This window comes from Pavona decussata, unplaced genomic scaffold (genome assembly GCF_977016875.1).
Source record: "Pavona decussata unplaced genomic scaffold, jaPavDecu1.1 SCAFFOLD_67, whole genome shotgun sequence".
In the NCBI taxonomy this organism is placed as follows: Eukaryota; Metazoa; Cnidaria; class Anthozoa; order Scleractinia; family Agariciidae; genus Pavona; species Pavona decussata.
The window spans coordinates 3,934,071-3,948,929 of NW_028145486.1; the positions used below are offsets into that span (position 1 = coordinate 3,934,071).

The 14,859-nt window shown below is 38.9% G+C and overlaps 2 protein-coding genes across 2 annotated transcripts; one reads left to right on the plus strand and one right to left on the minus strand.

The window, feature by feature from the left end:
- The first annotated feature begins 1,238 nt into the window (after positions 1-1,238).
- On the plus strand, positions 1,239-4,539 carry LOC146478164 (riboflavin transporter 2-like). Its single transcript, XM_085112889.1, has 2 exons — positions 1,239-2,555; positions 4,212-4,539. The coding sequence occupies exons 1-2, from the start codon at positions 1,377-1,379 to the stop codon at positions 4,395-4,397; spliced, it is 1,365 nt and encodes a 454-aa protein (XP_084969015.1). The 5' UTR covers positions 1,239-1,376; the 3' UTR covers positions 4,398-4,539.
- Positions 4,540-6,787: 2,248 nt separating this feature from the next.
- LOC146478165 (uncharacterized) lies at positions 6,788-14,455 on the minus strand. The gene is made up of 12 exons (XM_085112888.1): positions 14,197-14,455; positions 13,886-13,964; positions 13,497-13,553; positions 12,871-12,982; positions 12,099-12,140; positions 11,576-11,649; positions 11,182-11,291; positions 10,827-10,923; positions 10,408-10,484; positions 8,498-9,743; positions 7,779-7,880; positions 6,788-7,058 (listed from the first exon to the last, which is right to left on the minus strand). Exons 1-12 carry the CDS (start codon positions 14,328-14,330, stop codon positions 6,924-6,926), a joined length of 2,265 nt encoding a protein of 754 aa, XP_084969014.1. The 5' UTR covers positions 14,331-14,455; the 3' UTR covers positions 6,788-6,923.
- Positions 14,456-14,859: the final 404 nt, after the last annotated feature.

A 14,859-nucleotide genomic window follows, 5' to 3' on the forward strand; every position in this document is an offset into this window, starting at 1 on the left:
AGCAGAAATACAACAACAGATATTTATCTTCATAATCACCCTAAGATCATAGTCTGGATTTATTTTTAAAAACACCCTAAAGGTACAGATATTGTTATTTACTATAGCTATCTTCATCTTTAAAAGGAACGTTAACCGCCATGCATAAATTCGGTAAAAGAACCCGAGTAAAGCAACTAAAAATGATTAAAAATAAGAACAATAGTTATTTCCTGGAAAGGACCGACGAAAGGTAAAGTTGAGTAAAAACTCATCAAAGCCGTAAAGGTAAACGAGGTGTTATCCAGGTGTTATTATTTGTGGGAAAAACGGCCCTGCGCATGCGTAATGACACATATCTTTGTGGTTGAAAGTGTTTCTGCGGAAACGAACGTCTGCTCATACCGAATTCATGACAAGAGAATTTGTACGTTAATCACACGTTAGGAACAGCTACGTCGAACTACAAGGTGAGACTAGAAATTGTTTAGTATTATCTCTAGAAAGCTGCGTAACGAAGGAAATGAGTCAACTGGTCTTTTTCTGTGATATTTCCCAAACCGAAATATAATTTGTAATAAGTCCCAACACCAAATAAAATTTCTTTAACTATTTTAACCCAAAATAATTGCGTTGTAAATATTTTTCATCACTTACAATTTTTATCATCTAACAATATTTCAAAAGGCCTATCTTCTTCAGGGTATTTCCTCAGTTTCGTCAGTTTCTGAAATAACCTGAAGAAGAAAGGCCGTGCCTTTCGAAATATTGGAAAAATATATATCCCTAGCTAGCCGTGAAATCAGCTTTGCTCTTTGAAGCATTTTAAAGTAATCTGGATTGGAGCAAAAAAGTCGATCATTTGAACAGGATTATAGACAGCGTAGAGAGCAGTATCGCCTATTAAAATTTCGTAGTACGTGTATTGGATTGCCTACTTCCACCAGCGTGTACGATTCGATCTGACGGAAAAATGGACGACTCCACACAATTTCGCGCGTAACTGTCTAATTAGGACTCTGGGTATCCGACTTTCTCTCAGTTTATTAAAAACTACGGCTAACAAGGAGTATACATAACTCCAAATCGTGCTATTTAATGTTAATTATTTAATATAGCAAACAATTTTTGTTTTGTTTTGAATTTCACTGGCTGATGATCAGTTTGTGCAGCCGACCGTGACTCCGTGGCGTGACTGGTTGCATGTCTAAAGTCCAAAAATGAGCCCGCAGGCCTTCAAGGGTTACATAATTACTTCGTAGAGTGAAGAGACACGGTGAAAGTCACGGGTTGAATTTCATCAGCTGCTGCTTTATATCGCTGTGAGCCGTCGCCAGTCTTAATTGACAAGAACACAAACACACAAACGAGCATTTGAGGGTCTTTGAGTTGTCGACATGGCCTTTGAACGCTTTAAAAACAAGATTGTCGACGCGTTTTCCAATATTTCAGTCATCACCTACGCGCTCTGTGTTGTCTTCGGTACTGGCTCGTGGATTGCTATCAATGGGCTTTGGGTTGAATTACCTATAATTGTTCCAGAAATCCCGGAAAGCTGGTCTCTCCCGTCCTATCTGACCGTAATGATTCAACTGGCTAACATAGCTCCACTGGCGTTTACACTGGGAAACAAATTCTTTCCACGTGTTGTTTACGAGGTTCCCGTCATTTACATCAGCGTCCTTGTGGGCATTATATCATGTGCTTTGTTGTCGTTTTTCTGGAAAGAAACAAGTTACATCGCAGGCGCCGAGCGAAGCACAGCGCTGTTGGTCTTGTGTTTCTTTCTTTCCATGGTAGACTGCACTTCGTCTGTCGCGTTCATACCGTACATGGCCATTTTCCGAGAAGTGTACATGAGCCCATATTTTGCTGGTGAGGGGCTAAGCGGTCTTCTTCCAAGTCTCGTGGCATTAGCACAGGGCGTGGGAGGGGGGTCACATACCCCATGTGTGGTCAGCCCCACGGAACCTCCTGTGAACACTACCAATGGAACGTCAGGGAATGATACTTCCACCGGTAGCTGGGGTCCCAATCCCAAGTTTTCTGCAGAAGTGTTCTTCTGGTTTTTGAGTGCTGTGATGATGGCTTGTGGTTTGGCTTTCCTGGGGCTGAATTACCTCCCTGTGGCAAAGCGGCAACAGGTGAATAAATCTGGCTCAACCAGCGCTTACCAAGTCACTAAGCCAGGTGAACCAGCTATGGAACTTGCCTATGCAGAAGAGGGCATGAAGAAAGATGACCATGTTGTTCAAAATGGGTCCACAACTGAAGTTACTGTGCTACTGTTGGTGATTGTAGCCATAGTTGGTGGCTTGAGTAATGGGGTAATACCCGCAATCCAGTCCTATTCCTGCATACCTTACAGCTATTACATCTATCATCTGACGCTCACTCTGTCAGCCATTGCCAATCCTGTCACATGCATTGTGTTTCCATTTGTCCGCACGACATCGACGATGATCATAACTGTGCTGACAGTGGTGTACATTGGTATGTGCACATACATTATCGTCATTGCATCACAGAGTCCTGCAGTGTTGTTGAAATGTGAAGATTCTGGTGCTGCATTGATTGTAAGTAGAATCTTATTGTTTTAATTTTTCTTGGTGTTTTGATCATCAATTGTCACGTAAACATGAGATTTCAACAAAAAGTGCACCGACACAGCAGGCGGTTACAATATATGTGCAACAAAACAACCATCACAGAACTTATTTTTTCATCAGTTAGAATGTTAAGCATGCAAGTAAAAACATAACCGCATTGAAAAGTGCTCCACAAGAGAAAAGTGTAGGAGTGGGTGTTAAACAAAACCAAGAAAAACGAACTTTTATTCATGAAAATTTCATGAATACTTAATATTCTTGTGAGATTGTGTGAAAAATCCTGTTAAATATATGCATGCTGGTCGTATATTTATTTTTTCAATGCTAATTATAAACTCATCAATGTTGAAAGGTCACAAGTTGCATAACAGGTCTTTTTCAAACTTTACCGCCCCTCATTGTTTTTGTTCACAAAAGATTATCATTAGGTTCTTTAATCATTTCAATTTTTAACAAAAGGTTTGCTGAAGATGCAGTATCTAGTGTTTAAATTAGCAAAAACATTGTCTTTGGATAGATCATTTTCTCAAACATGACATTCCAGACAAGTAAAAATCAGTCACCATGGCGTTCCAATGTTTTAAAACCAGACATAGTTTGTTTTCTGTTCATCCCTTGTTTTCCCCCAGTTAGTGGCTTTAGCAAAAGAGTCTGGTGGGTCAAGCATCAAAACTTTGCAAACAAAGAACTCAAATTTAAAAAAAAACATGCTTCTGACCAGCCGGCTATTTCACTGGTGTGGTCAAGGGGTAGCCTCCAACGCAGACGTCCTTAGGGGTTCTTCCTAAGGGGTTCAAACCCCTAAGGACATCTGCGTTGGAGGTTAGGTCAAGGGGTTAAACTTGGGACTTTTTGTCAAACAGTTACAGCTAGCCATCAGCGCAAGATTTATGAGGTTATTAAGTCTGGCACCAGCCTTCAATCTGACCACTCACCCACATTTCTTTCTAAAGCTATTTTAAATGCTCAAGATTGTATATGATTCTAATGCGCAAACCTTGAAGAATAAGCTTACAACAATTCACAATTCGAAGGGGTGCCTGGAAAAAAAGTGGCCTAAAGTTAAGTTCTGAAAAATTTCTAGATTCTCCCTCCAGATTCCCTTTTATTCGCTTCTGAAACAAATTAAAGGAGAATTTAACCTTACATCAAAAGTCACCTAGGACCTTATTCCATGTACCCCTTCATTTGTTGTGACTGTTTTCTTAAGTGCTGCACATACATTCTGCACATCTCCAGATGCTCAGGTTCCTATGGGTGGTGCCTACCAATACAGGGATATTTTTGCGCTGTTTAAAACTATGCGAAAAGAGCAGAACTTAGCAAGAACTTTTAGTATCAAAAAAAAAAAAAAATTGGGGGTAACCATGCATTTTTCAGACATTAATTAAAGCTTTGCTTCGTATTTTACTGCTGTTTTGAATTATCGTTGCTTTATTATCTCTAAAAAGAGGAAGGCTACTCCCAATTTATTCTTCTTATTATTTTTTGGATTTCCATCAACCCTTACTAAAATCTGCTTTTCCCACATAGTCGTAAACCGTGCTAAAATACTTCTGTATTTGTAGGCACAGTCTTTCAAAGCCTAAAGTTATTGTTCCTAACTTAAACTTTGTCTAATAGGTTGTGATCAGCGTCAGTGCTGTTGCTGTCGTAACTTATGTCAAAGTTGCCATTGGAGGAATCATGCGTGCAAAGGGTCGCAATTATCTGCTATGGTTTGGAGCTGTCACTCAAATCGGATCATGCATTGGGGCGTTGGCCATTTTTGCTCCTGTGAATGTCTACCATCTTTTCAAGGAGGAGTGAGATTGTTTTTTTGTCTAAAATGATACCCGCCAGGCTTGTGGTTGATCAAAGAGCGGGTTACCATATTGAATGGATAAATCCCTATCCAGCTGATAAACTAGTGTATTGAATGGAGAATATTTTTATCTACTGGATACCAACTTATCCAATGGACCAAGTTATACATACATCTTATTCAATTGTTTTAGATATAATATGTGCACATATTTATGGGGGCGAGGAAAAATACGAGCAATTAGCAAAATCTTCTAGGGTATTAAAGGTAAAACCATCAAATAAGAGATTTATTATTTCATTGCAAAAAGATATTTTTATTTGGCTTTTCTTTTCTAGAAAGAGTGTTGAATTACACCCAGCATTATGTCTCTGTCCATCAGTTTCAACGCGTGCAAATGACGTAAACAACACAGAAAGCCATTGAAATGTTTTTGTCCGTATTCGCTCTGTTGTCAACTGGTTATATCAGGACACTACAGTGAATTACAGTCTTAATTTTTGCTTGTTCTTTTGACCTTATTTGGTGAAATGACATAAAAGTGGAATAATAAACTCTGTGAACAACTCTGAATCTCTCATGGGAACTGGAAGAGAGGGATGTTAGAACTCCCCCTTTCTTCACCATTTCCCACCCTTTCTCTCCTAGTTGCTGTTCCTTTCTCTTCCAGTCCTCTCCTCTCCCATTTCCCGTCCACTTCTGCCATGGAATCACTATGGGGATGGACATACATTGTAGATTGCAAATTGAAAAAGTTGATCCAGATTTTTCAAGACCTGAATTGGCCTGAGTTGTACAAATTTGAGAACAAGTACATAAAAACTCTGTTAAAAGCCTAGAAAGAGAAACTCATTCAGAAGAAAGTTGTGTGTTATGTGCCATGTCTGGTTTGAATTTATGGTTAAATATACACAGCCATTTTACACAACCTTCTGCTGAATCTCTCATTATTTTTTTCTCGCTTTAAGAATTTTTTTGATAAATATTTTGTTCTAATTTCATCAACCTTATTTTCTTGATACATTATTCTTAGTTTTTTAGGACTCAAGAGAATGTAGCAGGGATGTCCAGAGGGTATCTTTCCTATTGAATTTGTTTATGTTTTATATATATGTTTGGGCTTGACTTTATTATTTATGTTTCTAAATTTTTTGTTTACTATAGGCTTCAGCACCTGGGTAGCTCTTTAAGGGCCCGGCTAACATGGGAAACATTGTTTCCTCATGGTCGCTGAACTAGCAGGAAACAAAAAGTTGTTTTTCTTCTCTGGTGGTTAAACAATCATTTTTTCCAAACAAACTATGATGTTCCGGTACAGATCTGAGACCATTGCAAAATGTTTCCTCTCTGGCAAAACTGGGAAACATGTTTCAGAAGCCAAATTGGCATCTTTCAAGTAAGAATGTTTTTTACTCTTCTCAAAAAAATTTTTTACACCCATGAAGCAAGACGTGTCGACAACATAATTATGTTCCTCACACATTCAAACTGTTTCCTAGTTTAGCCAGGCAAGGATTGCCATATCCCTATATCCCTTTAACTTAGAAGCTTCTCCCACCCCTCCCCCAAACCACCGTGACTTCCCTTTTTGCAAGGTGCAATCTTATTAAGAGCTCATTTTTTGTGCATGTAGCTCACTAAAAGGTATTGCTCTGGGACGGGACAATATCATCTTTAGTTCAGATTTGCTTTTTGTAGGGAGAAACCTGTTAAATAACCTTATTAGTGTGTGTTGACTGGTGCTAGTCATTTTTAATGGTTTTGCTAATTTTTGTTGTTTTTTCCAAATAATGCTGGATATCTTCCGAAGTTTTTGACAATTCGGACTGCATGTACATTGTGTAGCTCGGTTGCAAGCAGCATGTAGCTTTTTTTATTGTTAAGCATGAAATACATTTTACAGGCGTTAAAGTTCTATTGCCTTAAAAATATACATTTTAGTAATTTGTAATAATGACATTGTTACAACCAAAATTTAAAAGGTTACAGTTAGTAGTTGTATAAGTTATTTAAGGCAGTAAGTCAGCTGAACGTTTTTGCATTATGCAGTGTTTAGAATAAAGAGTTGGCGATAAAATAAAGAATTTTGAAGCTGGAATCTACGGTCTCTATGGTTTGATGTAAACGTCGACATACATGTATATTTTGGGCGAATGACTCAACGAATATGTTTTTTAGGCCCTTTGACAAACCCACGGGCTGTTGTAAACAGGCAATCATATAAAATTTTCCAAAATAGTCTCCTTTGAATAAACAAAACAGACTTGAGTCTAGTGTGGTTGCACTAACACTGGGAATCCAATGTTGCCTAACAAGAAATCAGTTGGGGAAGGAGCGGAACATCAAATTCTAGCTTCTAAATCTTTATATCCTGCCACAAAAGTAAGCTGCCTTTAATTTTTTGAAATCATTGAGTCAGTTCGCAGTGCGTGGTTCCTGACAGCCACCTATACTCGTTTGGCCTTCTCTTGTACTTTCCAACGTCCGTTTTCAAGATTTTTTTACAGTAGAGCCCTTGGAGACTGAAGTGGTTATTGTTCGTGTGGGACCAGTGCAAGGTACTGTTGGACTTTCTCAGCCAGATCTGATTTCTTTTCTTTAGATTTCACGGTTACACCTCTCTTCTTGAGCCAGTCGACTAAAGTAGCAGCGTTAACCTTGTGTAGCTGAAGTAAGATATATAATAGTCTGAGCGAGCTATTACTATGAAGGCAGAAGTACATGTAATTATAAGTGGAAAGCAAATAAAATGAGCTCTACATTTCGTTGGAAAACACCAAGTGAACCGCCTTCACCGGATACGTGTGGACGGAAGGCCAATTCGTAAAGAAAAAGTTGCGTTTTCAAACGAAAACGGGTGAGTGTGCCGAGACGGGGCCTGAGAAAGTGGAAACACGATGTCCAATTTTTATGTCTCTTTCTCGACTTCAACATTGCCGTTATGAATTCAGCCTCCAGATCGTAAAGCCACATTATGCGAATTAAATGACTTGGAAATAGAATAATTGCGATTTTGTAATAACGTTTGTAGCTTTTTATTGGCGCCTTAGTCGTTGCTGCTTTACTAAGTTTCCTGAAAGTACATGTACAACGACCGCACCGCAGCCATGAAAGCTGCACATTAAAACGTTTCAATTTACACATTTTTGGTTAGCAAGGCCTCACTCTGGCCTCGCGTGGAAAATAAGCCACTGAATGGGTACTAAACTACAAGATGATGATGATGATGATGATGATGATGATGATGATAATGATAATAATTAATTACTTCTAGAGCGCTATTCAGTACAAAGACAGATCAATGGCGCTTTACAATCGATGTCTCTAGGATTTGTAAAAGTACTAAAATTGAAAATGGTAATACTGATAATTTGACTTTATCCTACCTGGTCATTTGTTGCCAGCTCCTTAATATCAATACCTTCTTGGATCTTTGGCTTTGGTTTTGGCTTTTTCTGGGGTGGGTCCTCAGGAGAAAAATCAATGACCTAATACAACAAATTATAAAAATACTGAGAGCTAAAAAGCAAACAAAAAAAAAAAAAAAAAAACGAAGAATTCTGCACAAGCAATCTAATTTTCTCACTTAAGTAATTGATGATTTTATCCGTTTCATCTCGGACTATAATTTCCCTGTTTCTTTCAGCCAGTCTTCCCTCCACGGCTAATAAGCTCCCTCTCAATCCCTCTGAAAAAGTAGCAAGACCCGCCTCTCATCTATAATTCCTTTGATCTTTTTGATCATCTAAATAAGAATACTCGTAGCCGTCTCCTATTTCCTTTGGGTGAAGTTGGTGATTAAGGAACATGCAAATCAATTTGTTACAGAACTGATGCATTCATTTTATACAAGACATATATTTCGTTACCTTTTTAAGTAATAAAGAAGAAAATTCATACTTATACACTGAACGTAGGCATTGAAAAATGTAATCAGCGGAGCCAGTATCCCTCGAAGTACTAAATTTCCCCTTACAACGGTGAGCAGACAGGGTTAGCTAGACTACAAGCAGTCAAGTAAATGTCCCTTTCATGGTGGTGGTGACTGTGTATATTAAAATCAGTCCAAGGAAAACGATTACATCGATTAACAAGGTATATGTACCTGTCTCTTTCTTGTCCGATCAACATTTGCCGAATGAAACTGGGCAGGAAAAGACTCGTGCTGTAGTAGCTGAAGAGGAGCAGCGTGTTCGCCAGGTCCACGTGTTGAAACAGATAGTGAGCGTGTTGGTGTATCGCTCGAACCTCGTTCCCACAAAGAATTAATATCCCAGATACCTTCGAACTCCTGTGGGGTCGCGTTCTTCTCCCTCTGTCTCTGACTGCTGGTAGGTACTGCTTGTGTTATGACAAGCCCTGGTCTACTCTGGGGTAAACGCTTCACAACTTGTGTCGACGAATCAGCACTTTGTGCCATCGTAGTAGCATTTCTTTGAGCGACAGTAGGAGAATTCGTAAATCTTTCAATCATCCGCTCTAGGCTTGAATTTGAAGAATGGTCATCAACGCCATATTCCATTGTTCCATTGATGCCTCCTCCATTGGTTAGTACGTAATCCGGGCTAGCTCTATGGACTCTATGCTGGGATAGAGCGTGCCCTTGGCTCGTGTTTTCCATACGCCGGGCTGACTGTAGCGAAGCCAGAAGTGTAGAGTTTTGTGTTTGTAGTGAGTTACCAACACGCGCTTGTGAGACAGTAGCTGTTAGCGTTGGTTTGTGTCTGCTAGGCTGCACTCTCTTCTTCGAAAACGTGGGGATGAGTCGAGTTGCAGACGTAGACCAACTTCGGCTACAAGAAACTGAGCGCTCAGTGTCAGGGTTTACAGACTTCACGACGCGGTTGCTGGTAAAACACGGAACAAAGCGAGTTTCCGAAGAAAGGCAAGAAGATATTGGCGTGTAAGGGGGGGTTGTCCTCGGTTGATAAGTGGAGGGCGTTGTCATCACTTGGCTGACCAAGGGGGTGCTCTTCAGTTGATTGATAGTTTTATCATTTCCTGTTTGGAATTCAGTTTGGGAAGATGCAAGCTGTGATGATATGAACGACTCCGCAGCAGAAGCGTTTGCTTGCCTTGCAACGTCTTGCGTACGCTGTTCTTGAATGGTAAAGGGTCTGCAGTGGTTCATCTGAGCTGGTTCTGTTCTTGTTAAGTTGCTGTAGTTTGCGTGGGTTGCCTGTTGAAGTCTGTTTGTCGGGTAGATTGGAGAAGACGTCAAAGTCAGAGGTGTCCCACACACGGAAGGCATGCGGCAGGATAGATCTCTTAGAAAAGAATTGAAAATCAGCTGGTGATCACAACGCGGTGACACTAAAGCTTGAGTGCTACGGATGCAGCTCGCTGGATATCTAGTTTATTCTTGTTAAGAAGTTTTTTCATTAATCACCAATTGACACGACTCACACGAGTTGTCACATGATGGGTGCTTAGAATATCCATTTAGGCTAGAGCCCTTCACGCATCAAAATGCATGTATAGATGATGCCCTTCTCCCATCAAATAAATAAATATAGAGACATAACGCATCACGTGTGAAGCAGTATTGTAAATATCCTTAAACATCTCGCACTATTTCAAAATTTGAAAATGGGGGTATATAGCTACGCATTGTATAAAGCTTTCAAACACAAAACAATGTATGTGATTTTTTTTTTTCAAAATTGAATCTGATTATCTCTGAAAAATGTGATTATCCTGGTTTTCTTTTTGCATTTCAATAACACTGGCTAAGTTCTTCTTTTCCCGGATGGTTACAATGAATGAATTAGTACTGAGTCACGGCCAATAAGATTTTCTCGCACCAATTCCCGAGATGCGGAGAACGCATGCGCAGTAGCAAAAGGAGACGTCGTCTTTAACGCCCGAGGGAGATCAGTCTGCCAATCGAATCCGTGGCCACCAAATATCAAGCTCTATACTATAACGGCTTTTGAGTATTTATAGTGGTAAAAGGGTGTTAAACTTAAAAGGGTAACATGGTGCTTCTAAACTATCACTTCATATGTAGGATACGTGAATACTTTGCCTCTGATGTAAAAGAAATGGACATTGTAGAAAACATTTTCTTCTGGTGGCAGTCTGTATCCGTACTGTGTAGAAACAAATGAACAAACAACAACAACTCTATGCTTTAACTCGCGGGAAGTCTAATATAATCTGGTAAGTGACAGACAACAGATGTCAGTGCCTCAGAATGGAATTAATGGAAGTCTCTAAAGCCTTGATGATCAAACAGAGAAACGATTCAAAATGACAACTTTTGTTGGAGGGGTAGGTGGTCAAATCAGTGTCAGTTTAGAGGCTTTATCTTGACTATCGAGTATTAAAGCACGTCTAGCTCACTCACTCGGGGAACTCTTCAGTGGCTGTCATTACAAATAGAACATCGTAACACTTCCTTCCAGTTACTTTAGCGCCAGAAATTCACCTACCATAAGTTTCCAATGTTTTCTTAGATCTTCGTAGCTTGTAAACGGACTGTCTTCTGGAAGCTGATGGGTTATGCTAAAAATTCGTCCTTTCTTTAAGCTAGGATAATGGGAAACATGAAAGAAAATGATTAACAGTGTTATTCCAAGCCTTGGACGAGAGTTAAACATAAGATCGCTCAGCATGCACAAGTCAGTTTCGAACTCTATTTTGTAGGCTAAACTTTAAAACTGAGCCTTTCTGCGTAAAACTATTGATATGGTCTTGCTTAATTTGAAGAACTGTAGGGAGCCGCAAAACTGGTTTCTTTGTGTCACAATTAATCTGAGCTCGAGTATACCATGACAGGTAGCTTACCTCGGCAGCACGAAACACAAGTCGTCCGCAATAGCTGCGTCACTAATCACGGCTTCGCTGTTGGTGTTGAACTCTTCCAGTGCTCTTGTTGAAGCAGTGAAATGTTCTGGCTGAGAACAAATATGGCAACATCACTTTAAGAGATTACAGTGAGTACTATTGTTCCAAGATCGAGATGATTTTTTTTTCGTTAGAAGGGAGTCTTATAAATTAAACGTTAACTTCAGATTCATTTCGCTAAAACTTATTCAAGAGAGATGTGGTTTGAAATCCGTCTCTTGGCAGTGTCTGAATAGACAAACTTTCGAGTTCTCTGAAGCGTTGTCCCAAAATTACATTCAAATTGCCTCATATAATGAATGCCATGTATATCTTGTTTACATTTTTTTTATACCTTACACGGCGTTAACTTCAGAGAGTAAGCTTGTAATCCAATGCAGATTTTGTCGCTAATGGTTACTTCCAAAACTACATTCAAACAAACAAACAAACAAATAATAAATAAATAAATAAATAAATAAATAAATAAATAAATAAATAAAATACTGATTATTACAAATGAATAAATTGCCGGGAATCGACCTAGCTGATGACCAATTGAGGCCAGGAGCCAGGAGCCGATGAAGCACCTGACTCATTCCTGCCGAGACAAATCAGCTTTTAACCACAAAGACTAAAAAAAAAAGGTATTTCTTAGTTTCAAAACAGGATTTTTGGCATGATTAAACAGTTGATTTCAGTTTTGTTATAAGTTCTTTAGAAGTTGACTGACACGTACAGATAAAATGGAGATGACGCGATCACAGAGGTACATATGCACACGTGCATGTTATAAGAAAAAATTCGCAGTAACAACTGAACGCAACACTCAGTTCATTTAAACACATCTACTCATATCAGCTGTGACTTGTACTTACTCACTGCATTTAGTTTAGATTTCTCCAGCATGAAGTCACGCCCTAAAAATATCAAGAACACTGGATAGTTTAGTCAGTTCATCATAAACTCCCCACTCTAGGAAAACAACAACAACAACAAAAGTTTCACAAAGCAGGAATTCAAGAAGGCTGGGGGTGCATTCATTACCGTACATTTCCGAATATGATCCCCCACTCCCCCAACGAATAAAAGACATTGCCATCCAAACATATAAGCTGCACCCCCCCCCCCCTCCCGCCCCGCCACCGCTAATCTCGGACGCTGAAATCCTATGGACTGTAAGTGTTAACTGTTTTAGTATGCTTGCTTGCAGTATGCATGAAGTTTTTTCTTAGCACGACTCTTCTTCTGTCAATTGAACCCGACTGCAACTGAAGTTGAAAATAAAGCTTTCAAAATACATACGAGATTCTTACTCTCGAAAACTTTGTCTTCAACTTTCGAATCTTATTCAGCAGGTAGAAGAATAGTAAATTAATTGACTGTCGGTTTATAAAGCTTTAACTCCCCAAAATTTCCACTGATACCAACTCCTACCAGAGAATTAGCTACTAAAACCACAACGTAATATTCGGAATTTCACTGGTATTACTAGTAGTATGCAAGCGAAACTAAGAGAAATAGATTTCGGTTTGCACTGAATAGCCATTTCAGCATGTTGAGGTATTCTTTAAGTTGTAATTGTCCTTTAATCATCATCATACATGTTCCAGTCAAAGTGCACATCAAGAGGAATTCAATTTCTCATACCTTGTACAAGGAAGTCACCAGCCTTGTTCCAAAGCGGTGCAAGTTTCTGTTTCATGGTGAAGGAAAAACAAAACTGAAACAGACTCTTCGTCAAATCTACTGGCTCTGTGTTCTGTTTATAGATAAACACATTTGTTTAATTTATACAAGAGTCATCAATGTAACCGCAAATGAATGAATGAATGAATGAATGAATGAATGAATGAATGAATGAATGAATGAATGAATGAATGAATGAATGAATGAATGAATGAATGAATGAGTGGATGAATGAATGAATAAACGAATGAACGAAAGAACAAACGAACGGACGGACGAATGGGTGGATGGATGGATGAATGGATGGATGGATGAATGGATGAATGAATGAATGAATGAATGAATGAATGAATGAATGAATGAATGAATGAATGAATGAATGAATGAATGAATGAATGAATGAATGAATGAATGAATGAATGAATGAATGAATGAATGACTAAAGTGAATTATATACCGTATATTGTCAATGCAAAATGTCCTGGCTTTAAAGGCCACTCAAAGGAATTTTTCGACCTATAAAGGAACTAGTATGCCTGCGCCCCTCACTGAAGAAATACACCATTCTCATTGCATAAATAAGTTACCTGTATGTTCAGTTTTTGCAGGAGCTCTTGAAATTTAGAGGATTGAATGATTGCTTCCTATAAACGAATCCCAAAATACAACAGATTAAATATTTGATATACCTACTACAACAATGTTTACAAAAGTAAGTTGCAACAACTGATTAATTGGTAAAACTTCTTTTCTCCTTTTTTCGTTTAAACAAATTCAACTTCACAAGTCATATGAAAAGATAAATCATAAATGAACAAACAAATAAAATAATTACTGAATGTCACCGAATTTTCAGAGCTATTTACATGATGTTAAAGAATATTGTAAGGAATGTTAATGTTTTGAATTGAACAGATTTTCAACCGTAATGGTAAGCCTGTTAAAAAAAAGTCATATATATTCGATTCCTTCTTGCCTGTGTTACAAGAAATAGCTGATTCCTTTCTTCCAACAGTGGAGATACAAGAACTTTGGGCTCCGTAAAGATCAGTTCTCTGTGAAGATAAAAAAAACTTAAGCTTGAATGAATTTATTCGACACGGCATTGGCGGGAAACGTTTGAACCGGGCTTTATAGACGTAAGTTTAATACGCCTAACAAAAAGAAACTATGAAATATCTTCTGAGCATTTTCGAACATACGTTTAAAGCTATTTAGCTGTTCAGATAACAGTATAATATGTCTAATATCCGTCACAAATGTAAAAAGAGTTAAAAAGACGCTTACCTGCAACACATTGGCTGAATAGAGCTTATTTTGTCGTTCATTTCTGTTTGTATGGTAGCCTTTATAGCTGTCAGTTCGTCCAGATTTGGCAGAGGAGCGAAAAACAGACCGAAGAAGCCATCATGGTTTCTCATTTTTCAATTTGTCCGACTCTTAAAATATTTAATTCGAAGCACCAAATGCAAGGCCTTGCTTAGAACGAAACCTTTTTGCGAAGTATTCAGAAAACAGCTTCTCTCCTTCCTTCGCTCTATCGGGGAACGTTTGCCGTTTGGCGGGAAATATTTCGCGCCTTTTTTCAGGGAGCGCGGTGGTCCGCGGTGGTCCCGAGGGAAACAGTTAGTTTTGTCATGGATCCTAGAAAGACCAGTCTTTCTAGGATCCATGGTTTTGTTTTCCAGAGAGTCCTGTTCGTCTCGGGAAACATCAGGACTCGAGGGAAAACAAAACTAACTATTTTACTGAGGGACCATAAAATAAGTGCTTTGTTATATATTTAGACTTTCCCTTCAACAATCACAGCAAAACAAACAAACAAATAAACAAACAACTGAGAGGGCTACAACTGCGGAATTGTATCCCGGTCGGGATTAGTCTCCTTCGCAGCCGCTCGGGCCGGCCGGAGTCACGCAACGCTCCCCGTCCCCACGCAATGACAACTAA

Excerpts from the sequence above, each read along its gene's own strand:
- LOC146478164 (XM_085112889.1), top strand. The coding sequence starts at position 1,377 with ATGGCCTTTGAACGCTTTAAAAACAAGATTGTCGACGCGTTTTCCAAT. Across the intron at positions 2,556-4,211 it reads ATTCTGGTGCTGCATTGATT|GTTGTGATCAGCGTCAGTGC; the intron begins GTAAGTAGAATC and ends TTTGTCTAATAG.
- LOC146478165 (XM_085112888.1), bottom strand. The coding sequence starts at position 14,330 with ATGAGAAACCATGATGGCTTCTTCGGTCTGTTTTTCGCTCCTCTGCCA. Across the intron at positions 12,141-12,870 it reads TGGTGACTTCCTTGTACAAG|GGCGTGACTTCATGCTGGAG; the intron begins GTATGAGAAATT and ends TGATATTTTTAG. Across the intron at positions 10,485-10,826 it reads GAAAACATTGGAAACTTATG|TACGGATACAGACTGCCACC; the intron begins GTAGGTGAATTT and ends GTTTCTACACAG.